Source organism: Lissotriton vulgaris, chromosome 4_2 (assembly GCF_964263255.1).
Source record: "Lissotriton vulgaris chromosome 4_2, aLisVul1.2, whole genome shotgun sequence".
Classification (NCBI taxonomy): domain Eukaryota; kingdom Metazoa; phylum Chordata; class Amphibia; order Caudata; family Salamandridae; genus Lissotriton; species Lissotriton vulgaris.
In genome coordinates, this window is record NC_141692.1 from 7,454,805 (window position 1) to 7,481,942 (window position 27,138).

A 27,138-nucleotide genomic window follows, 5' to 3' on the forward strand; every position below is an offset into this window, starting at 1 on the left:
CTCTGTACTGTTCCTGCACTCTGTACTGTTTCTGTGCACCCCTCTGTGTTGCTCATACTTAGCTATCAGTACTGTTCCTGATAGTACTCTGGACTGTTCCTGCACCACACACTGTACTGTTCCTGCAGAGCACTCTGTACTGTCCCTGCACAGGACTTTGCACTGTTCCTACACAACACTCTGTACTGTCCCTGCACAGCACTCTGTACTGTTCCTGCACAGGACTTTACACTGTTCCTACACAACACTCTGTACTGTTCCAAGCACTCTGTACTGTCCCTGCACAGCACTCTTTTCCCTTCCTGTGCAGCACTCTGTACTGTTCCTACACAACACTCCGTACTGTTCCACGCACTCTGTACTGTTCCTGTACAGGACTTTGCACTGATCCTACACAACACTTGGTACTTTTCCTGCCTTGCACTCTTGTTATGATCCTCCGTGGAGAGACATGCACATGGGAACTGAATGAACCAAGATGCCATGGGGCACACTGTATTGTTTCCGTGTGGCACTCAATACTGTTCCTACACAACAATCAATACTGTTCCAAGTATTCTGTACTGTTCCTGCACAGGACTCTGCACAGTTTCTGCACAGGACTCTGCACTGTTCCTACACAACACAATGCACTTTTCCTGCATTGCACTCTGTACTGTTCATGCACAACTCTCTGTACTGTTCTTGTTCAGCACTCTGTACTGTTCCTGCACTCTGTACTGTTTCTGTGCACCCCTCTGTGTTGCTCATACTTAGCTCTCAGTACTGTTCCTGATAGCACTCTGTACTGTTCCTGCAGAGCACTCTGTACTGTTCCTGCACTCTGTACTGTTCCTGCGCAGCACTCTGTGCTGTCCCTGCACAGCACTCCGTTCTGTTCCTGTGCAGCACTCTGCACTGTTCCTGCACAGCACTCTGTACTGTTCCTGCACAGGACTCTGCACTGTTCCTACACAACACTTGGTACTTTTCCTGCCTTGCACTCTTGTTATGATCCTCCGTGGAGAGACGTGCACATGTGAACTGAATGAATCAACATGCCATTGGGCACACTGTATTGCGTCTATGCGGCATTCTATACTGTTCCTACACAACAATCTGTACTGTTCCAAGTATTCTGTACTGTTCCTGCACAGGACTCTGCACCGTTTTTGCACAGGACTCTGTACTGTTCCTACACAACACATTGTACTTTTCCTGCATTGCACTATGTACTGTTCATGCACAACTCTCTGTACTGTTCTTGTTCAGCACTCTGTACTGTTCCTGCACTCTGTACTGTTTCTGTGCACTCCTCTGTGTTGCTCATACTTAGCTCTCAGTACTGTTCCTGATAGCACTCTGTACTGTTCCTGCACCGCGCTCTGTACTGTTCCTGCACTCTGTACTGTTCCTGCGCAGCACTCTGTGCTGTCCCTGCACAGCACTCCGTTCTGTTCCTGTGCAGCACTCTAAACTGTTCCTACACAACACTCTTTACTGTTCCACGCACTCTGTACTGTTCCTGCAGAGCACTCTGTACTGTCCCTGCACTCTTACTGTTTTTGTGCAACACTCTGTGTTACTCATACTTACCTCTCTGTACTGTTCTTGTACAGCACTCTGTACGGTTCCTGCAGAGCACTCTGTGCTGTATCTGTACAGCACTCTGTACGGTTCCTGCAGAGCACTCTGTGCTGTATCTGTACAGCACTCTGTACGGTTCCTGCAGAGCACTCTGTGCTGTATCTGTACAGCACTCTGTACTGTTCCTGCACAGCACTCTGTTCCGTTTCCTGTGCAGCACTCTGCACTATTCCTACTCAACACGTTGTACTTTTCCTGCATTGCACTCTGTACTGTTCATGCACAACTCGCTGTACTGTTCCTGTTCAGACTCTGCACTGTTCCTGCATGCTGTACTGTTTCTGTGCACCCCTCTGTGTTGCTCATACTTAGCTCTCAGTACTGTTCTTGATAGCACTCTGGACTGTTCCTGCACCACACTCTGTACTGTTCCTGCGCAGCACTCTGTACGGTTCCTGCAGAGCACTCTGTGCTGTATCTGCACAGCACTCTGTTCTGTTCCTGTGCAGCACTCTGCACTTTTCCTATACTACACTCTGTACTGTTCCAAGCACTCTGTACTGTTCCTACACTCTGTACTGTTCCAAGCACTCTGTACTGTTCCTGCACAGCACTCTTTACGGTTCCTGCAGAGCACTCTGTGCTCTCCCTGTACAGCACTCTGTTCTGTTCCTGCTCAGGACTCTGCACAGTTCCTATTTCTTGTTTCCTTGCAGGACTGAAAGGATAAGATGAGGGTGTTAGTTAGGGATGTTAGGAGAGAATGAATTTGGAACTATCTGTTCTTTGCTAAACTTTTAACTGATCTTTAATCAAATTACTATTTTCTGAGCTCTGAATAAAATGATCATTTTTTAAAATAAAGTTTAAGATTTTACTGAATAAAGAATTAATTAAAGCCGAAATGTCAGACATATTAAAGTTTTGCTTTTAATAAAATTGGGAAAATTGAATATTAAAAGCTGGTCTTGTGATTTTTGTACGCCTAATTTTCTTTCTAGCAGATCCATTGCCACTATGGTGGTGTGTCTGAATAAAATTCATGTTTGATTTAAACCATGGTAAAGCCTATAAAACTGTGGGTGTAAATAGTAACTGATTAAATAGTTTTAGACACTCTGCAAAATCTTACAGCATTACTCCTTTGCGTTTTCACCAAAACCGTGAAACTGAGTTAAGTGAAAATAGTAAGTGTGCAGTGGTATGTGCCCCACTGACGAATTAATGTGTGTTCCGAGGTTACAGGGAAATGGTAAGTGTTGATTAAAATGATTTTTGGAGTTCCGCTGTAGCAGTTATATCTTGGTAGCAGAGTAGTGGTTGTTAAGGAAATTAGCTATGGTTATGTATAAAGTACTATATAGAATTTAATGTACAGAATTATGACTAACATCTGTTGAGTTTGTATTACGTTATATGTTGTCCTGAAAAGGCTTCCAAGTGTTGTGTGAAGTGAGTGCCTTTGTCTGCAAGCAGAGGAAGTGTGGCAAGTAAAGTCGCACAGTGCATTGGTCTGTTTAAAAAAACGAGTATCGTTGAATACTGCGGTGGTATTGTCGTATATCACTGTTTAGGGACATTAGGTGTGAAAGGATAAATGTATAGTGAGGACAGTCTATAAAATCTAAGCCTTCAAGCACATGGATCATTGCCTATCCTGATTAAACTTACTGCTGGGAGAGTAGTAGGACTTAACCCGAGCTTGATAGAAGGTTAAAGGAGTGGCGTCTACTTTACTAACAACAGAGGAATTCTGTGGTGGGCTAGAGGTAAGCGCTGCCTACTGGTGATACAGAGTTCATGTGGATATGAATAGGGATTTCTGTATGAACGTGTGCAAATGAAATTGCAATACGCATTCTGGTGAAACTCTGGGATTGTCTCTAAGGAGGTGAAAAAGATCTCTGTATGTGCTTTCCTGGAGAAACGAGTTCGTTATTGCCTGAGAGAAGGGTAAGGTAGAGGGTAGTGCTACTTTATCGATGAGTCTAAAAATTCGGAGGAGGTAAGCGTCATCTACTCCAGTTACAGAATACTTGTGTGATTGAAAATTTCTATCACTTTATTAGCAAAACCTGAAAATGGTATTGTTTTCTGTAAAGTTTGTAACTGATTTTGTAAAATATCATGTAAATATGGCTTCTTGAAAAATCCTGTAAAGGACGGGTTAGTTGGCGCTGCAGAACCCGGAGCGCTTGTGACGTCAAAGTGTTGCGCTGGGATTGGTCCTCGTGACCAAGACAGAGTAGGAGCTGATTGGTGCATCACGGAAAACAGCGAGAGCTATTGGTTGAGCACAACAGTGACGTATCTTGTTCTAATTGGTGTGCTAGTACAAACCGCGCTGTGATAGGTTAGTGTTACGGAACAGCAAACAGGGAAGTGCGAGATCTTTTGAATGACAGAGAATTACCAGAAAAAAAGTCTTATTACTATTATGACGAACACAAGAAGAAACCTTCATGGTTTAAGAAGTTGAAAAACATGTTTGTAAAAGACAAAGAGGTAGTTACGAGAGAGGGAAAAATACTTCCTTCACCAAAAACACCTGCTTCTCATATGATGTCGAAATATGGTTACCATACGTGTGTTTGGTTGGAGAATTGGGTATGGTATACCAAGGATGATGGTGTATTAGCTTTTCCAGAAGGAGGATCATTTGATTTAGCAATTCTGAGAAATCTGAGAGACAGAATGATGAAGCTTGAACCGAGACCTAGACCGACTCAACTTGAAGCATTGGTCAAATGGGAAGATGAGATGCATGAACTGGAAAGCGAGAGGTTAAGCAGGCATATCAGACCAAGAGGTAGAGGTTGAGATTTATGGGGAGAAACACATAAGAGTAGAATGCGTAGATGGAAAAATGGTAACATGTGTGACGGCATGTATCCAGTTAGACTAGAGGAAGAATATGAAGGACGGAAATGTACAGAAAAGAAAAAGAATGTGGAGACAAGGAACCAAGGTTATGGTGAAAGTGAATCAGAGGATGCTGTACTGGAGGAAATATAAAATAGGAGACCACCACCATAACAGCCAGGTTCTTTATGGACTACCCCGAATGCTCCAATAGCAGATGAGAGAGTTAGTGAAACTCCGTGACAACCATCAAATTTCCGAGAATTCCCTGAAAGAGTAGAAACGAGATATATTCCAAGTACACCGATTGGGGAGGCTAGAATTACAGGTACTCGTGAACAAACCAATGATTCACACAGAACTGTGCTAAGTACAGAAAAACAAAGTAATATACAGCCAGATATTTCTGTTATGAACGTTCTGCACATGCATTGATCCAAAATCTTAAGAAGAATATGGAAGCAGTAACTTTCCCAGTGACAATAAGACCTGTAATACCAGTATTCGAAAATCAAAGAATAAAAGAACCAAGTTTAACCATTCCATTGCAACAGAGTCTGCAGAAAGTAAAAGAGAATATTTATCCTGATTTGTCAGAAATAAGGCAGAATATAAATGTGAATCCACCTGAATTTAGTTTTAATCAGAATTCATTATGCAGATACCCGATGGGAGCAGAATCTGACTCTGTAATCCCAGAGAGAAGTGTAGATAAAATAGATCTAACGCAAACACCTGTTGGACCATCAGATAAAGAATTGAGTGATTGGAATAAAACTCTAAAATTAAAAGAGCAGGAATCAAAAGTACTGGATGTAGCCAAATTAAAATTAGACATGGAAGAATTAATAATTGCAACTATTGGACCAGACAGACTAAAAATATATCAGGATGATGAGCTCATGTTTTTATGTAAAAGCATAACATGGAAGGCCAAAACAATGTATGATCAGTTGGAAGAAGTGTAAAGAGAATATGGAATAGAATTTTCAAAAATAAAATCATTGCAGAAAACATATCGAATAGATTTTGCAGAAAGAGAGATTGAGAATATGAATACTGCTGCGAGATTAACACAATTAAAAGACTTGATTGTGTTGTTGCGAAAATGGGGAGAAGTAAGTAAATGGAGGGTCAAGTGGGCAAAGAAGAAAGAAGAAACCAGTGATAAATCCACATTAGCTTTTCCAATCAGAGAAAATGAAACAGTGACAACTGAGTTTCCCATGAGAGATATACCTGTAGGAGGATATGTGCATGTTCCTTGGAGCAGACAAGACATATTGTCATTCACAAATGATTTTCCTAGGTTGAGAGAGAAACCAGGGGATTGGTATTGAAAAGGTAGACAGATTTGTAAAAGTGTCAAATGTTTTATGGATCGAGTTGGATGGACTGTTTGACATAGTGGTGCCAGCAGACCTATGGACAGAATGCAAAATATCTGTAGCCCAGAGATAAAGTAACAGGAGCCCCATCACCAGATGTAATGTGAAAGTACGAACAAGTGATAGTGTGGCTGAAAAATAAAATACCTCCAAAAGAAACTGATTGGGTGAAAATAGACAGGACCACACAAGTGCTAAAAGAAACTGTACATTCATTCTATGAAAGATTGTTGTTAGTTTTCAGACAGTATAGTGGATATGAGGAACTGAATGAAAAGGACATGAGTAATTTCATACATAGATTTGTAAATTGTTTGAGACCAGAAATTTCAGACATGATTAGACACAGCATGATAGGATGGTAATCGAGCTCAGTAGATAAAGTACTGAGACAGGCAAAATATAGCCGTCAACAAATTGATGCAAAACAGAAAAAGCTGAAAAGAGAAAGCCATGTGGGCACAAGTGAAAGTAGCAGAACATCAAGTGGTGCACATGGAGAGTAACAATACAGGGATTCAAGGTAGTTTTAAAAGTAAACCTAAATTAGTAGGGAATATCAATGAATTGAAGAAGAAATTTCCATGTTTCAATTGCGGTAAGTTAGGGCATTGGAAGAAATAGTGTAAATGTCCGCCTAGACTTAATGGACAAAATACATCATTGAATCCGCAGGTGCAGTTTGAGGTAAATCAACAGCAACCGCAACAACAGCAGATAGAAAATCAGCAAAGTCAGGTGCCACAACTGCCACTGCAATACAGTGTAAGCCAGCAGAGATACAGTGCAGAGACAGGATTCAGCGGAGGTGAACAGGTAAAAAGACTGCAAATTTTTAATCAGCTGCTGAAGAAATCATTTGAACATTTGAGCGTGCCTGGAGAATCTGTGTTAGTACAATACATTAATGATCTTTTGATTGAATCAAAAACAAAGGATTCATTTGTAACTGACACTGTAGCATTGCTGAATCATTTGGCAAAAGAGGGACATAAAGTGTCTCCATCAAAATTGCAGTTTTGTCAAAATGAAGTACAATATCTAGGTCACACGATTGCTAAAGGAATCAGGCAAGTTACGATAGAGAGAATCAAAATGATGCAAGGAATGCAGCCACCTTAAACACAAAGACAGGTGAGAGTGTTCTTGGGAATGGTAGGTTATTGTAGACAGTGGATCAGTGGATTTTTATTGATTTCAAAACCATTACAGAGATTGACAAAAGCAGACATCAGAGATCCCATTGTTCTGACCAAAACAGAGATGGAAGCATTTGAACAGCTGAAAACTGAGCTATGTGAAGCACCAGCTTTAGGAATGCCTGATTATGGGAAAGAATTTGAATTGTACTGCAGTGAGCGAGAAGGATGTGCATTGTCAGTATTCGTTCAGAGGCATGGAAAATTAAGAAAACCAATTGCGTATTTCTCAGCTGTTTTGGACCCTGTTGCAAAAGCTTTGCTAGGTTGTCTGAAAGGAGTAGCAGCAACTAGTGTAAGTCTGGAGCAAAGTTAAGGAATAGTGATGGGATTTCCTGTGAGGGTATATGTACCTCATTCTGTGGAGATTCTCCTCACTAGAGCAAAACACAGTATATGACCAACAGCAGAATGACCCATTATGAGAAAATAATTTTGGGAGCTGAGAATGTGACCATTACCAGATGTGGGAACGTTAATCCTTCGACATTGTTACCTGACACCATTGAGGCTGAAGTGAAAAGTGAGCTTGATCACAAATGTTTGGATGTTCTTGAATATTGCACAAAACCTAGACCAGATATCAGAGATGAACCTTTACCTGAATCAGATTTTGTGATGGTTGTGGATGGATCATGCCTGAGAACAGAGAGCGGTGTTCTAAGTGCTGCATATGCCATTTGTACTGTGGCAGAAGTGTTGGAAGCATCTTATCCAAAAGGAGTTCATTCTGCTCAAGTAGCAGAGTTAATTGCTTTGATACAAGCATGTGAATTAGGAAAAGAGGTGAAAGTAACTGTAGTGACTGACAGTCAATATGGTTACGGATTTCTTCATGATTATGGGCAGCTCTAGTCCCAAAGAGGTTATTTGACTGTAGCAGGAACACCTATTCGGAATGCTGAATTTGTGAAAACACTAATAGATGTGATCCATTTCCCTGAGAAGATAGCTGTTGTGAAATGTTCAGCCCATAAAAAGAGTGAGGATTACATTACCCATGGAAACAAATATGTAGATGCAATTGCAAAGCATTGTGCTAAAAATCAAATTTCAATCAATCAAGAAAAGTTGAAAGAACATGTTCCGAGTCCTTTAATGCCAAACACTGGAGTTGAGACTTGGCAGGAAGTGAAACAGATACAGGAAGAGGCAGAAGCAAAAGAAAAGGATATTTGGCTAAAATTAGGATGCAGACAAAGAGAGGAAGATGAAAACTGGGTTTAAAAAGATGAAAGACCAGTAATGCCTGATAGCTTGATCTCAGACGTGGCCCGAATGTACCATGGTCAGGCCCACATTTGTAGAGATGCTATGATTCGTCTCTTTATACAGACTTGGTATAATCCCAAGTACAGATTGATTGCCGAAAGCCTGTGCTAATGATGTTTGTTATGTCAGCAATTCATTCCAAACAGAAGAACTATTGTAAGTTTGGGAACCATAGGACGGGAGGGTGGTCCATTTACAAGAGTTCAGATGGACTTTGTAGAGTTGCCCCCATGTAACAGGCTTAGGTATTTTCTTGTGATAATCTGTTTGTTCTCCCAATGGGTGGAAGCTTTCCCCACGAGAAGAAACGATGGAATAACTGTTGCTAAACTGTTCTTACGTGAGATAATACCACGTTTCGGGTTCCCGGTGACGATTGAGTCAGACGGAGGCCCTCATTTCCAAAATGAACTTATGCAGATGATCTGTGAAGCTCTGGACATTCGCCAGAAGCTGCTTTGTGCTTACAGACCTGAGGCTTGAGGAGTAGTGGAACAGGTGAATGGAACAATTAAAAACAGAATTTCAAAAATGTGTCTTCTGGCAACAGGACTTAAGTGGCCCAATGCCTTGCTGCTTGTCTTAATGACACTAAGAAGCATACCTGACAGGAAATCTGGGCTAAGTCCACATGAGATTTTGATGGGCAGGGTGATGAGGCAGACCTATGTACCTGTTGATAAGTTGTTGACAATTAATAATGACATCCTACTGGATTACTGCAAAAATCTGTCTGATGTGGTAACTCTGTGCTCCACCAGGTGGGAACTGAGTCAAATTCCAAAGAGAAAAATCCAGCTCATGGAGACTGGGTTCGAGTGAAAGTGCATCACAGGAGAAATTGCTTGGTGCCTCGGTGGCAAAAGCCATGTCAAGTTAATTTGGTCAGTACTACTGCAGTTAAGTGTGCTGGATTGAAAAGGTGGGTTCATGCTAGCCACACCATTTGTTTGCCTGCACCTGAATACCCATACGACGGTGAAAGTACAACTGATTCTGTTTCTGAAGCTGAACCAGAAAAAACTCCAGATACTGAAGATCGACAGGAAAGTCGACATCTGGAAGTATCAGAAGCCAGTTCTGCGTCTGAAGGTAAAGGTGAAGAGGAGGTTGTGGAGATACCAGATTCAGAAGATCAATCAGAAGATCCAGAATTTATAAAGACAGACATCAGTAGAGACGCAAAAGAAAGTGAAGACAAAGCTGTTGAAGAGGAGAAAACTGAAGATCAATCTGGAAACTCTGAAAGCAGGAACGGAAATCCTGAGACTGGGGAAGAGGAAGTAATTCACGATAAGGATGAAATTCCAAGTACCAGTTACAAAGGTGTTCCTAACAGAGTAACAGAAGAAAAAGCCGAGTCTGATGAAGACAAAGACATTGTGAAAATCATAATCAATGATACAGTTGAAGATACTGAAAGTGAAACTGATGACAGTGCAGACGAAACTCCATTAAGAAAAAGCCCAAGAAAAAGAGCTTGGAGAGTGGAGCATAACACAGTAGAACAAAAAACTAAGAATGTCTGTAAAGGAGACAATTGGCCTAAAGAAACCAGTGGAATGAGATTTAAAATAGTGAACAAAACAAAAGAACCAGAAGAGCAAGTGAATGAGATCACTAGCCAGAATGAAACACTGGGAAAGAAAATAGAGACTATTCAAAGGCCAAAAAGAGTAAGACGTCCAAACCAGAGGTATAAATCACCTTAGTGGGCGTACATCATCCTACCACCAATTGTTGACGTTAATAGCAGTCAAGAAAACCTGTACAACCCAAAGATGATTGGGAAAAGTGAGTAAGGAAGTCAACATTGGAGAAAAGAGATAGGTGCTAAAAGTATATGATAATAAGTAAAAAAATTCTGAAGTCCTGTGAGACAGATATTGTAAATATAGAAGAGGTCGGAGTTGACATTCGGTCGAAGAAAACTTGTTAGAAAACTTAACTATAGTACAATCTAAAATAGAACTGACACAAGGTCGAAGAATACTTGAGTGAATTAAGTGGTGTACAACTTGTAAGTGACATAAGGTCGAAGAAACTGTGTTATAGAAATATGGCAATAAGTAACTATAAAACGAAATGTTCTATTTTTAGAAAATGGTGTAGCTGTTGCTCAATATGCATGGGATTGTTGATAATATTATGGGTAATTTTAGCTATTGTTATTCCTTTCCAAGACAATTTAAAGAAATTGAAACCTAATGTGAGTTCAAATAAGCAAAGTGAGAAAGAAAAAGTTCAGGAGACTCATGTGTATAAACCAGAGGTGCATCAAGATAGGTCAATTAGTGACTACATTAAAAATACATTTTCAAAGTTATTACTTGAGTATAATAAAACTATAAATGTTGATGATGTTTATGATTGTGTAAAATTGCCCGCATCAGTGTCAGAAGGGGTGATCTATCACCACCTTCCTCTCACATATGGAGTGACTTGTGGTGTAATTGCAAGTATGTTTTATAAGACTGGGAAGTTGGAATATCATTACTCCAATGTAGATGAGATATTTGCAAAATTGAAAATTGATGGTGCATTGAAGAAAAGGAAACCTGCAAAAGAGATGGGAGAGTATTTCTTAGAATTAGCTGAGTTGACACATGAATATACTTTTAATAATAATTTGACATTTAAAATGAGAATTGAAGAGAAAGCTTTCCTGAATATTGTTGAGGAAAGAAGGGTTGCTTACAAACAAAGTGAAAAAGTGAAACAAGCAAAATCCAAATATTTGACATATGATGATGAGAATCTTGATGACAAAAATGTGAATGTGGCTATAAATATAGATGCTCCAATGTTAGGGAAATTTTGTATTAAAAGAGACAATTCTATGTATGATAATTATTTTGTGGGTGCAAGTCAATGTGAAGACACCTATAGAATTATAGTGGGTTGGGGATTTAAAGGAGGAAATGATCCTGTTTTTCCTGGAATTTATTTTATTTGTGGGAATAGAGCTTACTATAGGTTACCAGACCATTGGTATGGGACCTGTTATGTGTGCTTGGTCTTTCCTAAAATGTTCCATGTAGATAGAGGGACTAATGGAAAGCATGTGATAGGTACATTCTTAAGTAGAAAAAGAAGAGAGAGTGTGATGGACAAATTAGGTGATGTCTTCGGAGCACTGATACCAGCAGCGGGAATTTCGTTTAATGCAAATAGAATCAGAAAATTGTCCACAATAGTTGATCGATTGTCAACAAATTCCGCAGGAGGATTCCTGATGGTTAATACTGAAATGGTTGCTAAGAGAGCAAAGGTAATTGAAAATCGAATTGCCCTTGATATAATTTTAGCAAAAGAAGGAGGAGTCTTTGGAATTTTAAAAGTGCAACATTGTTGTACTTACATTCCAGATAAAAGTCAGAATCTTGAAAAGTACATTATAAATATAACAGATTTACAAAAGCTGAAGACGGTGCTTTTTGAGGAGGCGTGGGGACCTCTGTGATCTAGCTTTTGCTCCCACTGATGTTGTGTATCCGCTGACAGCGCTTAGATACCCCTGGGTGATATAGCGCTATATAAGCTTATAACATAACATAACATAACCACTGGAGGTTGAAGGTGTCCTTGAAAAGTTAGGTAAATGTTTCTCAGCAATTATGCATTGGTTTCAAGAAATAGTTGTTCAATTATAGGTAAAATACTAATTCCAATAACGATTTTAGTGATAGTGATTTTCCTGATAAGATTATGTTGCATATATAAAGGGAGGCGAGATTTTGGAAAAGCGATAAAGAGAACAAATCGAGAACAAAAAGCAAGGCAAAGAGAAAAGAATGAAATAGAAATGGAAGAAATCAGAGAGAAGATTTTCAAAGATTCGAAGGAGAAAGATACTAGAGTGTAGATGGTGCTAAACTGAAGAATTTGAAACATGTTTGATAAATTTTCCAAAGTTTTGAGTGATGTTTGGTGATAAAATCACCAGATGAGGGAATTGATGGAGCAAGGTGACAAAACAAAATTTTGTGTACCCCTTGTGAAATCAATGTTCCATAACATTAACATTTACTAATGGTGTGTTGTGGTGTATTAATCAACAAATAGTATAAGATGCACATCCATGAACACGTGGGAATACTAATTTTTGCTTGCATGAAGCAATATAATTAACTAATTTGTATTGTTATTGTAATGTGAACTAATGCACAGCTTAAATATGAATAAACGCAATATGAATGTGCTTATTGTACACGCTATTGTGCTGAAAAGTCGTCGGATATGTAAGTCCAATCCAATCCAATCCAATATTTCTTTATTTCGGTCCTTGAGACCATAAAAGATTCATTACAAAATACATTTAGACATCCACGTTAAAAAAAGACACATTGCAATTTTAAAACACAATAGATAAAAATAGTTTCCATATTGTTCCAAAGATAAAAGAGGATTGGAGAGGTCAATTTCGTGATTAGGAGGGACAGTTGAAAATTAAAAAAGATAATTCTAATTGAGAAAGACATTTCATATTTTCGGCATTTGGGCTTGTAATAATTTTTTCCTTATCTGCCACATAGCCATAATGAATGCACAGCACTCAGAATACTGCTCCTTCAAAGCACTCTGTACTGTTTCTGCACAGCATTCTATATTGTTACTACACTGCACTCTGTTCTGTTGAAAGCTCTCTGTACTTTTTCTGCGCAGGAATCTGTACTGTTCCTACACAACACTGTGTACTGTTCCAGCACAGCACTCCCAACCGTTCATGCACAGCATTGTGTAATAGTTCCTACACAGTACACAATGCCAAAAAATACAACCTTAGACAGTGGAACCCTACTCAGTACTAGCACCTGACTTGCTATCCCTATTTCTTATGCATATATTGGAAAGTACCCAAGGTAGTGTGTGCACGCAGTTAGCCCACCCACTGTCAAGGTGAAATCCAATACTGGAATTAACAAGTTCTAATAAGGACAAAAGGTGCACCACTAAAAGGTAAGTAAACACACATCAAATTATCAGTTCTCTGTTCAGAGTTGTTTCTTCCAATTCTTCATTTATTCAAAAAGTTTAAAAATTGTCAAGTTGACATGAACAGCTGACGCATTTCGTCCAAATAAAAGGTCTTCTTCAGGGCATCAATGAAGCCCTCCTGACATACAATGTCAGAGTGTCCGTGATGGATGAGATCAACAGTGGTGGTGAAGAAGTCATTTTGTTTGAACAAAATGCGTTGGATGTTCATGTTATCATTTTAGTTTTCTTTTAACTACTGCTGGCAGAGCAGCGGGGCGATGCTCCTCCCCCATAGCAGAGGAACCGCCACTGATCACATCCCTGGGACTCATGTACGTCAGAGAGAGAGAATGGTTCATTCACAAACTTGCAGCCTTCATGTTGCACTCAATAGCAGGGCGGCCACTCTTTAGATGTTGTATCGTAGACATCAGCATCTTCAGGCAATAAACAACCACTGGTCTAAGTTATTTATTTTTAACTGGATTACCCTTTTAAAATGATGGTATTAAATGACTACAAATACTGAGTCGAAGTTCCAATATGTTCAAATGAATATTTATTAATTTTGATTAATTTACAGTGTCATGCAAATCTACACATTGTCATTTAAAGTATTTGTGACAGAGAATGCCAGCTCACTACTGGATTTTGTCACCACAAGTGTGGTGGACCACTGTTGATGGAGTCGGTCGGAACCAGTAGAGTCTGGTAAGGACTAACTCACAGAAGCAGCATGGAGGTCGCCTAAGAAACAACAGTTCATGGGCAGACCACTGGGAGCAGTTACTGAATGGCCATCCCTGTGGGATGGGAGGAGGCAGCAGATGACGTCATCCCCTGTAGTATGGGAGGGGGAACCTGATCATGTCATGTCATTTTAGTATTATATCAAAGACAGCTTGCTTCTAAGGCCCTGACCCAACTCGGATGATTCTGGAACTGACCTGGATCAGTAGGAGCTGCTCTGAGAAGACACAGAAGAGACATGGGCAGTGACATTGCTTAAGGGGGTCTGTAGCACTAGAATCAGCTAGTGTCTAAGAATGCAGTGGCATGGTAATTGGCCATGCACATACATACACATGTGTACCGGATGTAATAGGACACACTCGGCTGGTACATGGGCATGTTGATGGTGCAAAAGGTAGTCTCAAACTTTGATGGCAGGTGAACACTTAAAATCATAATTCAGCAGTTGTAGACCTCGAAGGTTGAAAGCGCCTTTTCTGCAAAAATTTCTGGTCATGCATCCTGATGCGCTGTACTCTTTCACAGTTTCACCTGCAGAAGAAAAGATAAGACACAGTCAGAAGTGAACAGCACTGTTGGATACAGGTGTTTCATAATTGAGGTATATGTTGCCATCCCTCATGTCCCTATTTGGGGTCCAGATAATTATTCTGCAGGATAATCCATAATGCCAGTAGGCGGAACCTGGGCAGACCCTGGTCCAGTCCTTGGTCCGCTCATCCTGGACATCTGGATTTCCATGGTTAATAACTACCTCTAAAAGAGGCTTCTGATTCCAACCAGTGAGGTGATTTTGGGGCTTCAAGGGTACCCTTGCGGTAAAGACCTATAGCAGCACCTTCCCCTCTACACAGTCCTGTATGGTGCCAAGGACAAAAGGAGGGGCGTCTGGAAGAGGGTGATGGAGTCACCAGTGGCACTGAATAGGAGGGAGTCTGACAACATATGTGGGCGAGCAAATGGGGGAGCAGTAAATGAGCAGGCCATGAAAGTAACATCATCAAACGGGGTTGCATTTTAAGTCCACTGGGGGGTGCAAAGAAGAGGAAGGTAGAATGGAAAGGTGTAGGGAATCAATGGAGTATACATGGCAGATGGGGCTTGAATGGGCCCACTGCAGTGCCTCAGAGAATGGAGAAGAACTTGAGGAAGATTGGGATAGCTTAAGACAAGATGGAATGAAGAAAGAGATACGTGAAAACAGGATGAAGGAATAATGGAAAGAGGTGGGGCTTCAATGGATTAGAGTGGGCAGATGTGGCTTGAATGGGGCCATCGCTGTGCCTCTGAGAATGATTCAGAGCTTGAGGGAGATGGTGATAGCTTGAGACAAGAAAGAGATAAGTGAAAACCAGATGTAGGAAGAAGAGGGTAAGTTTGGGCAGAAAAAGAGATGAGCAATGATGAAAAGAGAGATGGGGCACAGTCAGAAAACTACCAGAGGTTTGCAGGGGCTGAAGAATGTAACATTTGAGGGGTCACTCTAATATGCCTGTGTTCTGGTGGCCTCACCTCCACCAGAAATGCAATGAACAGGCTGAAAAATCTGCAATATGTTGCTAGTCTGGTCCATGGTGGACGCACTTTAGGGGAAAAGTCAGCAGCACAGGACTACCATGCTTTAGCAGCATGGATGACATGCCATCACAAATGCTGGTCCTGGACATGCTTCCCTAAACTCTGGTTAAGTTTCCAGAACCCACATTTAACCCACCTCATGGACGAAGTTTCCTGTTTCCTTTGTTGAGTTCTACATGGCGACTGTGGCAGTTTTGCACAGCAGGAACACTGGTGACAGTGATGCTCGATCTACCACAAAGGAGTAACCAATGGCAGAGCTGGTATTACCATCTTCAACCCTCAGATAAGGAAATATATTTCATGGGAGGGCGAGCAGAACATCTGCCTTTTTGACAAATGTTGCAATATAAGGGATAACTTACCCCCTGCCACAAATTATAGGGAAACTGCAAATCACCAAGGAGTTCCATACCCATATAGAGAAAAGAGGCTGAAGGTGGAGTTCCTTTATAAGGTTCTGGCACTCCGAGGGGACTCGCAAAATTCTTATCACATACACAAGGGGCTACTTTATTCCATATAATACAAGGGCTCACCATCATCTTTTCCACAAACCAAGAGAGTAAAATGGTTGCAAACATGAAGAATAAAAATAGTGCCTCTAGTGCATAATAAAACACATCAAAAAATGATTACATATTTGTTGCAAATATATACTAGTGCAATACAAGTCAGTTAAAAAAAGCTGCAATAGCTTGGAATGTGTAAAAACATGCAGCAAGATTCTAACTTTACTATAATTATCCCGGTAGTGCAACAAATAAATGTGTTCTTTCTGCTTGTCACTGTCATCCTCCTTGACCTCTCTGCCCCCTTCGACACCTTCTGCCACCGCATGCCTCCACGACGCAGGGATCCGAGACAAGGTTCTTGAATGGACCACCTCCTTCCACTCTGGCAGAACCCAGAGCATCCGCCTCCCCCCATTCCGTTCCAAAGCCTCCGAGATCATCTGCGGCGTACTCCAGGGATCATCCCTCAGCCCGACACTGTTCAGCATTTACATGGCCCCGCTCGCACCCGTCGCCCTACATCAAGACCTCAATACAATCTCCCACTCCGACGACACTCAAATGATCCTCTCCCTCACCAAGGACCCCATCACCGCCAAAGCCAACCTCCATGACGGAATGAAGGCCATTGCCGACTGGATGAATATCATCTGTCTGAAGCTGAACTCGGACAAGACATACGGCCTCATCCGCGGCTCCAACGTTTCAGCTTAGGATGACTCCTGGTGGCACTGAGGTCATTCCCGAGACCTACCCACTGCGCACATAACCTGGGAATCATTTTTGGCTCAACGCTCTCAATTACCAAGCAAGTTAACACCGTCTTCTCCTCCTGCTTCAACACCCTCTGCATGCTCCGCAAGATCTACAGATGGATCCCGACAGATACAATAAAGACAGTGACCAAGGCCCTTGTCAGCAGCAAACTCGACTACGGAAACGCCCTCTATGTGGGAGCCCCAACCAAGCTCATCAAACGACTACAATGCTTCCAAAATGCCTCAGCACGACTGATCCTCGCAGTACCTCGACATGGTCACATCACCCCCTACTTAAGAAACCTGCACTGGCTCCCCGTCAACAAGAGGATATCCTTCAAGCTCCTCATCCATGAACACAAAGCACTCCACAAGACCGGCCGAGCCTACACTCAACAGACGGCTCTCCTTCTACATCCCCAACCACCAGCTACGCTCTACTGACCTTTTACTCGCCACCGTTCCATGCATTCGAAGAACAACCTCCGGTGGGAAGTCCTTCTCCCACCTTGCCGCCCTAACATGGAACACCCTCCCACTGAGCCTACGACAGACCCAAGACCTACTGACCTTCGGGAGGATACTCAAGAACTGGCTGTTTGATCATTAGTACGCCCCTCCCTCCCATTGATTGAAAAATACAGCAGAAGAAAGAAAAGCGACATTTCATTTTCATTGCATTAAACATCTGCTCTGTCACCTGACCTGCATTTCACCTTGGATGCTGGCTCTGGCAGTGTTAGAGTCGGGGGTCTCTGGTTGGCACAGGTATGCACTTGTGACAAACAGGGACCCTCTCCTCTAGTCAGGGTAAGAGAACTACTCCTTTAGAAATAACCCTTGCTCACCCTCTAGGTAGTGTGGTGCGAGCAGACAAGGCTAATCTTCAGGGCGATAGTTAGTTAAGCATTTATGACCACATACAGGAAACCCACTGAACCACCACAAAAAGACACCAGTCGTAGGATTGTATCAAAACTACGTAAACTTTATGTAAAAATAGATGCAGATTTATCACAAGACCATATAACGTTTAGCGAATGAAGGCCACCAGATTTAAATAGGCAATTGTTCGTAAGTGTTCTTGGTTAGCAAGGTACGATGACAGGGAAAACAAACATTGCGGATCCTGGATCCGATGCGAACTCGGGATAGAGTTCCAATGTACCTTGCGATGAGTGTCCGAGGCGTTTCAGATGCGGCTACTGGTGAGGGCGGTCCCTGGACGAGGCCAAAAGTTCTCCAAAAGATCTATCCGGCTCGGAGCCCCCTGGAGGTGTGAGGTGGGTGAGCAGGACGGTTAAGCATGGGCGGATTTTGCGGATCCACGATCCGCGGATTTTGCGGATTTGCGGATACGCGGATTTGGGGCGGGGCTTCCATGCGAGTGCACATGCCTCTTGTGTGTTTGAAAGGTCTGAGAAAGATCAGTTCAGCAGATGAAGAGAAGGAAGCCCCTGGTCACAAGAACAGCACGGGTATTGTGCTCGTGAAAGTCAAGGATGCAAAGGCCTCTATCCAGCATCACAGCTGATTTTCCACGGTAGAGTTGGGAAGAAGGCACACCTGTCCAGCCTCGACGACGCTCACAATTGTTTTTGGGCTAATGAATGAGTCACTGAATTTGAGCAATCAACTAGTTCGAGCGACCATGTGTGTGTTACTATGCAATCGCCCCGAAGGGCGCAGGAGTCCCTTGAGTGAGCTGTCCATCATAGTGGGTGAATGGCGGGAAGACGGTGCAAACCGCGAGTGTGTGGGCTGGGCCAAACGGGCAGAGCTTCCATGCGAATTCACATATGCATCTTGTATCACGGGTATTGTGCTCGTGAAAGTCAAGGATGCAAAGGCCTCTATCCAGCATCATAGCTGATTTTCCACGGTAGAGTTGGGAAGAAGGCACACCTGTCCAGCCTCGACGACGCTCATGATTGTTTTTGGGCTAATGAATGAGTCACTGAATTTGAGCATCAACTAGTTCGAGCGACCATGTGTGTGTTACTATGTAATCGCCCCGAAGGGCGCAGGGGTCCCTTGAGTGAGCTGTCCATCATAGTGGGTGAATGGCGGGAAGACGTTGCAAACCGCGAGTGTGTGGGCCGGGCCAAACGGGCAGGGCTTCCATGCGAGTTCACACATGCTTCTTGTGTCACTGGTATTGTGCTCGTGAAAGTCAAGGATGCAAAGGCCTCTATCCAGCATCACAGCTGATTTTCCGCGGTAGAGTTGGGAAGAAGGCACACCTGTCCAGCCTCGACGACGCTCACGATTGTTTTTGGGCTAATGAACGAGTCACTGAATTTGAGCATCAACTAGTTCGAGCGACCATGTGTGTGTTACTATGCAATCGCCCTGAAGGGCGCAGGGGTCCCTTGAGTGAGCTGTCCATCATAGTGGGTGAATGGCGGGAAGACGGTGCAAACCGCGAGTGTGTGGGAGGGGCCAAACGGGCAGGGCTTCCATGCGAGTTCACACATGCTTCTTGTGTGTATAAAAGGTCGGAGAAAGATCAGTTCAGCAGATGAGGAGAAAGAAGCTCCTGGTCACAGGAACAGCACGGGTATTGCGCTCGTGAAAGTCAAGGATGCAAAAGCCTCTATCCAGCATCACAGCGGATTTTCCACGGTAGATTTGGGAAGAAGGCACACCTGCCTCGACGACGCTCACGATTGTTTTTGGGCTCACAGGAAGGGCATGTTGTAACTATTTTACGATGGCACCGGCAAGCTGCCAGCGCCATCCTAAAATACTTACTAAATTAGCTTCAACAGGAAGCTCTAATAGATAAAATAAAGCAGGTGCGAGCACCTGCTTTATTTTATCTATTAGAGCTTCCCGTTGAAGCTAACTTAGTAACTATTTTAGGATGGCGCTGGCAGCTTGCCGGCGCCATTGTAAAATAGTTACAAGTTGACAGGCCAGCCAGGCTTCAACTTTTGCCCCCGGAATCCGCCCCTCGCGGTTTTGCGAATTCGCGCTAAATTCGCGGGAGTTCGCGGATCGCCAAAATCCGCGAGCGAAACGGATTTTGTGCTCATACTCAAGGACGGTGTGGAGGGTTGTGGCGATCCGGGATCTGATGCAGCTCACGGGGCGAGGCGCCGTTCAGGCCTGCGGGGCGTACTACTTCGTAGCACACCAGTTCGTACCTGTGGATCTGTGTGGGGCGTTGCGTTCTCGGGCAGACGGGTGCAGCACCGGGACTTCGGTACCACAGTACGGAAGACCTTCTTGAGGTGTGGCACGGCCTTGGTATGCAGGAGGGCAAAGCGAGACAGTCGGGTACATTACGACGTACGGACCGTCTGAGGCTATCAGATGCGCGCCGTGCAGATTCTGGTGAGAGAAGATGAGAGGCGCACAGCGTGCTCCGTAGCAGGTGAGGTGACAGGAGAGCGGGCGGCCCGGCACTGAAGCGGAGAGCAACTCAAGCTTGAGCGGGGCTCTCTGCGGCGGGGCGACCAGGCTCCGAGCTGTGACGACCATAGAGGGCGAAGGCACCCGAGTCACAACTCTGGCGAGGGAATAAGAACTAAAGGCCCAACAGCAAACGGGCACAGGCAGAATAGAACCCAATGGTCCTGGGGTTCCGTTCAGGGGGCAAGCTCACGATCAAGCCCTTGGAGATAGTTTCAGGCACAAGTCTTCAAAGTCCTTTCTGGTCTTTTCCTCTCCATTCTCAGCAAGGCACCACTGCAGGATTCCTTCTCCTCAGCTTCTCTTGGTCCTTCTAGTCGGGCAGAGGTTCGTCGTGGTCAAAACTGAATCTGATTTCTTAGGAGCAGGGCTCCTACCTTTATACTCGATTTATTTTGTCTTGGCAGGCCAGGGGGCCTGAGCCTGGTTCAACCTAGTTTTGGAGTACTCTGTTTACAGGACGATGCCGTCTTCTTTCAGGGTGCAGGGCAGGGACATCAGACGCTCCGCAGGAGGTGGAGCCAGCATTGTGGTGGTGGAGCACAACCCTATTCAGAGTCAAGGACTACTCCGCCCACCCATCCTGGTGTAAGCACTCTATTCACCACCTGGTCACCCCGACTGTCCCCGGGAATTCCCCAGCCCTGTCACTCACACAAACCCAGACAGCAGGTACACAACCTGGCAGATGCGGGCTGAAATAGTCAGGCGAGAAAATGCTAACTTCCTAAAAGTAGCAGTTGCAAACACAGGATATTAAAATAAACCTTGCTAAAGGAAGTATTTTATTATTCTGAGTTTCTGGCATACCAGACTCGACCTGCCACCGTGTTCCCTCAGCCGGCCGGGACTATAGCGTGTAATAGTTCCAGCCGCTCACCTTGGCCTAAGAGAACAGGCAGCCCTTCAATAGTGAAGAATGAAAAAGGGCGGTAATTCACTACTAGGACAAGCCACACACATCAGGGCTTGTCCTACCTTACGCTTACAATGCACCCTGCCCGTGGGCCTACCATAGGGGTGACTGATATGAAGGTTAGGGAAGGTTTAGGGACTGGCAAGTGTGAGCACTGGCATAGTCAGCGTGACAGTACCAGACTGTCCGCGTGGTCTGCAATGGCGGACCTGAGACATCTTTTACTAGGCCGCTTCTGTGGGTGGCGCAACCAGCGCTGCAGGCCCACTAGCAGCATTTGTATCTACAATCCCCGGCACTCCTCGTGCACGTTACTGGGGACTGACAGTAAACCGAATAAGCCAATCATGGAAATCAATTACGGATACACTTTATATTGGGAGCACAGGCACTGCGGCACGGATCGGCCGTGGCGCAGTGCCCTGAGCATCGAACACCAGCAAAAACATCTGAGGCATATCACCAAAAAGTGAAGGGGAGACTCACGCCAAGGTGCCAGGTCTAACAGGCAGCAGGCATTGTGACGTCAGAACTCAACTGTAATACTACAGATGAGTTCTGACATCTTTCCTTTATAAGCGACAACTTGGTGCGTCACAAGTTTATGATTATAAATAAATTAGAGACTGGCATTTACAAAGGGATCCCATGTATTATAATATCTCTTATACAACGGGTTCATAAATTTGAAGGAAGGAATGGAAAATCTCGGAACCCAGAGAAATGGGAAAGATTGAGTGTAAACCATTGGCAGAACTAGGCACACATGCATGCTCATCGCCAGTATACCGTCGCAATTGAGAATATGCTTTACAAATACACATAAAATAACCAGAGAAGAGGTAATCACTGCAAGAGCCAATAGAGAGAAGCAACATGTGACGGAGAGCAGAATTCTTGGTTTTAAGCCCAGATTTTGACTCCCACATTCCCTCTTTGCTCATGAGTTTAACAAAACAAAGAAACATCCTGAAAAGCATATTCAATTCATAAGTATGTTTATGTATCTAGTGATTGGCTAATGCTGCGATAAAGATGAACACATAAATAATGGACAAGGATGTAGCTCTTTACTTGACGTGTACACTCAATGTATTAAACTGTTGATGCAAGCTGTAATACATCACCAAGATTATATTTTCTTCCAAGCAAAGCATTATACTTTACATATTAGAGATTCCTACAGCAACCAAACTTGTGGAACCAAGGTATAAATTTGAAAGACACTGCACCCAGATATGCAAACCCTCTCCTAGGACAACTGGAGGCCCAAGTGTCTTTCTGAGATGACTTAGGAGCTGAAGGGTTCTTTTGAGGTGAACCAACATGTTCTCCATTTTCATGGGGGGTTCTTGGCTTATATATGGAGGCTGGGAAGCAGAGAGAGTCCTCTTTGGGCAATGACAGAACAGAGACATTGTTGCTGAAATGCAGGAGGAGCTAAGGGTTTGTTCCAGGTAGCCCGGAGAGTGTCCGAGAAGTTTAGGATTTCCAGCCTGAGTGCAGGAGGACCAGAGAGCTTGTATATGGTTAGTCTAGAGAGCACAGGTCTTGTTTCTGGGATGCAAGAGGTGCTTAAGGCTTGTGCTCGGTTGCTCAGTGAGTGTCTAAGGTGCTTAGGGTTTACAGCTGGAGTGCAAGAGGATATGAGAGTTTGTATCAGGTGAGTCCAGGAACAAGACCTAAAATCACTAAACTCACCATATGCAAGCTCTGAGGTCCTCAGGCACTCTGCTGGAAGCCCTAAGCTCCTCATACACTCTCTGAGCTACCTAGAACAAATACCTAAACACCTCCTTCATCCCAGTATCAAGACCTGAGATCACTAGACTCACCGGATACAAGCATATGTTGTTAGCTTCTTTGTTGGGGTGGGTGAACCTTGCAGAGCTTCTCTCTGTGGTGTACTGTGGAATTAACCAACATCTCTGTGAGGTTTTGTGAAGTTCCGCGAGCGGCGGAGGTTTTATACAACATGCTGCTTGTGCTTATTTTTAGTGCCTGGAGCTTCTCTGTAAATTCAGTGCAATTGATACCACACAGTGCGCCAGAGGGTGCTGCTTCCTTCTTTCCCTCGAGTACTTCAAATACTTAAGAGGCATTCTCAATGCGAGCAGCAACGTTCTCAATGTGAGTGATAGCAACCTGCTACAATCGTGTAATTGGAGAAATATCAGCAGGAGGTGGTCTAGCATTTGATTTTCTCATTTGCGCTCGCCAACTTACTGCAGTGGTTGTAGGAGTTTTTTCAGAACTCTGCACTCCAAGTGGAGCGGTAAGTAGTCAAAACTCCACAAACTCAGCCAGAGGAGTGGAGATTACCGCCTACAGATTCTTCTTTGTCATTATTTAAATGACTAGGGATGGACGATTATTTTATAGAAGTGGATTTTGCAGTAGCTTTGCAGGCCCCTTCGAAGCATGGATCCCATTGTCAACTTGCATGCTATCCCTCCCTTACAATGGTCCTGAACTTATCATTCATCCCATTCTCGTCACCAAAATGTAGTGGGCTGAAACCACATGTTCAGGAGACATAGTAGGCCTAGCCAAGATGTATTTCATATAGTTTATTAAGTCCTTAAGAAGTATTTACAGCAAGCCCTACCAGGAGCAGCCTGCTAGCTGCTCAGACCATCTTCCACCTGACAACACTCACACCAGGCACTGAAGCATTCTACATATGTCAATCACACTAACATTCTACAAGGAACACTCACACTGGCTGAGAAGGTGAAAGGGAACATTACAGCATAACATGGGAATACTACACTCTTAAATTGCATCTTCCATATTCAGAGTGATGTGAATTGAAGGATTATTCGCTCCAGTAGTGGGGAGTCAGCTTTATCTCTAATGAACCTCCTACTTCTAAGCTTCCCATCTACTACGCTCTCTAATGGGAAGCCACTTCAGGGTTAAACAAGACACACAAGTTGTTTCAAAGTTGATTTATCAATGGCAGGTATTTTTGACAAGAATGTGTAGGTACCAAGGACCCCCTGATTATGTGGAATTCAAGATTCCTAGGTCAAGGAAAATAACTGATTGGTAAACAACAACCTAGGCAATCATAATTAAAATACAATATTGAACAAAGATATTTAAGGAAAGAGAGCTACCAGTGTAATCAGTTTCTAGTATTTATTGACATGTATATTAAAAAAGACATACATTTCACATAAATAAAAAAGGGGTTGTATCATCACATATCATGGAATCAATATACATTAAAAAAGTATACAAATCAATATAGCACACAATTATACATTTGTTTGCTACATAAAAATGAGAGAGTGGCATAATAAATCTCATGCGATATTTTTGACATTCAGGAGTGTTAGCAAATGCACAACAAAGGCAGCGTAGGGTATTTGAGAATCACAGAACTTCTTAAGATGTAATGTGGGGCCAAAGGGAGTGACCCAGCCCAGCCTCCGTCAGGCAGTCATCAAGCATGCCTTGGGTCTTAGCAAGTGCTTTTTAATGGATTGTGGTATTGGCCCCTTCTCCTGGCCAGAGACAGAAATGTGAACTATGGGACAGATTGTCCCCCACAAAACGGAAAATTCTGATGTCACCCCTCTTGTTGCTTTGGAGCAACTCCAACAATAGTAAGAGAATACACACATGGCCCCGGTGAGATTGTGGCCTACCTATGATGCGGGCAACTCAGGGGGCCCTCTCCAGTCAGTGTCGCCCTTGGGCAGTCCCCCAGCCAGATGGCATCTCTTGTGAAAGAGGGTCATCTCATCAGGCCCCCCAGTATCCAACAAGCTGGATTCCAAGCACTTGTCGGTAGAGCGGCCCAGGCAGCTCCTCTCAGTGCAGGCTCCTGATGCTCTCCAGCTCTTCACTGACATAATGCCCTCGGTCTGCCCCTTGCCACTCAGGACTCCGATGTCATTTGGCAAAGGTCTCCGGGGTGCGTGGTGTAGATGGAGCTGCTCCCTCGGCTGACGGGCCTCGCTTGTTGTACTATATCCAATCCAAATCAAAATCCTGGTGAACAGCCTGTGAGTTCCCTCGCCTTAATGTAACTTTTGTACAAATGGCAGCTTGAGAAGGTTATTGCCTAAAGTTTTTCAGTGGCCTTTTAAGGTTGCACACAAGCTGGCCTCCAGATAGCCTTTTGCTCTATTGGGGTAGATGTGAACGATTCTCAGGAAAGAACACAAAGGATCTCTCAAGGCAGGAGTTGTGACCTTCTCCTGGAAGGAAGGTCAACTATGGTGAGCTTCTTGGTCTTCTGAGGGATCTCCACGTGGGTCTATTAACATCTGTAAGGTATGTACCCTCCGAAGAATGCACATGACAGTTTGAAATTAAATAGAGGTGTGCATCAAGGCTGTATACTGATTCCTTTTCTTTTCGCTTATATTAATCGTTTGGAACAGGTTTTATGTGTGCATGGGTGAGATGTCCTGGAGGTGGGTGGCAGATTGCTCTCTGCTTTTGTAGACACAGATGACACAATTTTAATTGCATTCATGGCATAGAGTCTCCAGCACCTTTTAGATCATTTTATTAATTTTATGGATAGCATAGACCAGGCAGCAAACTTAAAAAAGTCCCACGTTATTATTGTTGGCTCCTAGACCACTCGATCCTATGGGGTTTCAGCCAGCAGGCACAGCGTGAGTAAAGTACATAATTTTTGCTACCTGGAAATTATATTAGATTCAGGCCTTAGTTGGTATTCCATGGGGAAGAGGAACACAATCAATTTAAAGAGAGCTATTTTTAGCCTTCAGGATTTGTAACGGCAGATGGGGACACCCTTTCATAGCCAAAGGGCATAAAAGCTGAAGAGGCCTGTCTTGGTGAGTGGGTAGCTAAGAACACCTGATCATCACTCACCTCCAAAGTGTAGCCTGGGAGAACGAGTCCTGACTCTCAAACATTGCACCTGAGTCTACTGGACCTGAGAAAGTCATTGGAGTGAAAACATTGCTACCAGTTCCGCAAGAAGGGTAGTTTCGCAGTAACTGGAGACCAGTAGACCATTGGCAACTGTTTTTGACTGGACTTCACACAGACTTGCCCCACAGTGTAAATGGACAGATGGGTGGTCCTCAGGAAGACCCCCAAAGCCGGCTCCGCATCCTCAACATCCTTGAGCATCTTAAGCATCCTGCATCCCTGGCATCAGGACCACTCCATTGATGTCTATGGCAGTTCAACCATAGCTGAATGTTTTGCCCACTCCACGCTCTGCTTGGAGCACGGAATTAAAAAAAACTCCAACAGGTGTGTGGTAGATGTTTTTCTTGCTTGCACCAAGAAGTTGGCAATCAAGAAAATTAAGCACTAGGTCACCTTACTGCCGCTTGCGTTAAGACAGCTGGCACTCGTGCTGTGAAAGCTGTCACTTGAGTAGAAAATCCACTCAAGGGTAAGAAAGAAGCAGCACTCTCTGGCGCACCATGTGGCGTCGCGTCCTGTGATTTTACAGTGTGGGCGATGTCCCAGGGCTAAAAATCATTGCATGCATCACAACTTACTTCAGCTCTGCTGCTTGCGGAACTCAAGGGAATTTTGCTGAGTTTTTGGGTAACTACGTGGAACTCCACTAAGGGAAACTCAGTGAGTTAAGTCCAGGCCTACCATAGAGCATGGAATTGGACTAGAAACTGCTTTGACGGAAAGTTATCAGATTAGCAGCGGCCACCATAAACATAGGATAGTGGGGTGGATGGAGTAACATGGGAGGCGTTGCATGGAGTTTGGGGGCATTGAATATTAAAAAAATAATACTTACCTTTGCTGCCGCCAGCTCCAGTTTTGCATCTCCTTCTTCTGCCTCTCCTCTTTCTGTCTGCTGGTCCCAGCAGGCCATGGGACAGACTCCCTGTCCAATCCCAGAGCAGTGTAGGGATTGGTCTAAGCAGGCAGAAAAAACACCCTGCTCAGCCGAGGAAATCTGTGGGATTT

General features: G+C 43.6%; 1 protein-coding gene across 1 annotated transcript in view; it reads right to left on the reverse strand.

Moving 5' to 3' along the window:
- Positions 1-14,420: 14,420 nt before the first annotated feature.
- Positions 14,421-27,138, reverse strand: part of LOC147718112 (phospholipase A2 inhibitor NAI-like) — a 35,987-nt gene continuing 23,269 nt past the window's right edge. Inside the window, exon 5 of the mRNA XM_086919192.1 lies at positions 14,421-14,551. Coding sequence (XP_086775318.1) covers positions 14,421-14,551 — 131 coding nt within the window. The remainder of the gene's footprint in view (positions 14,552-27,138) is intronic.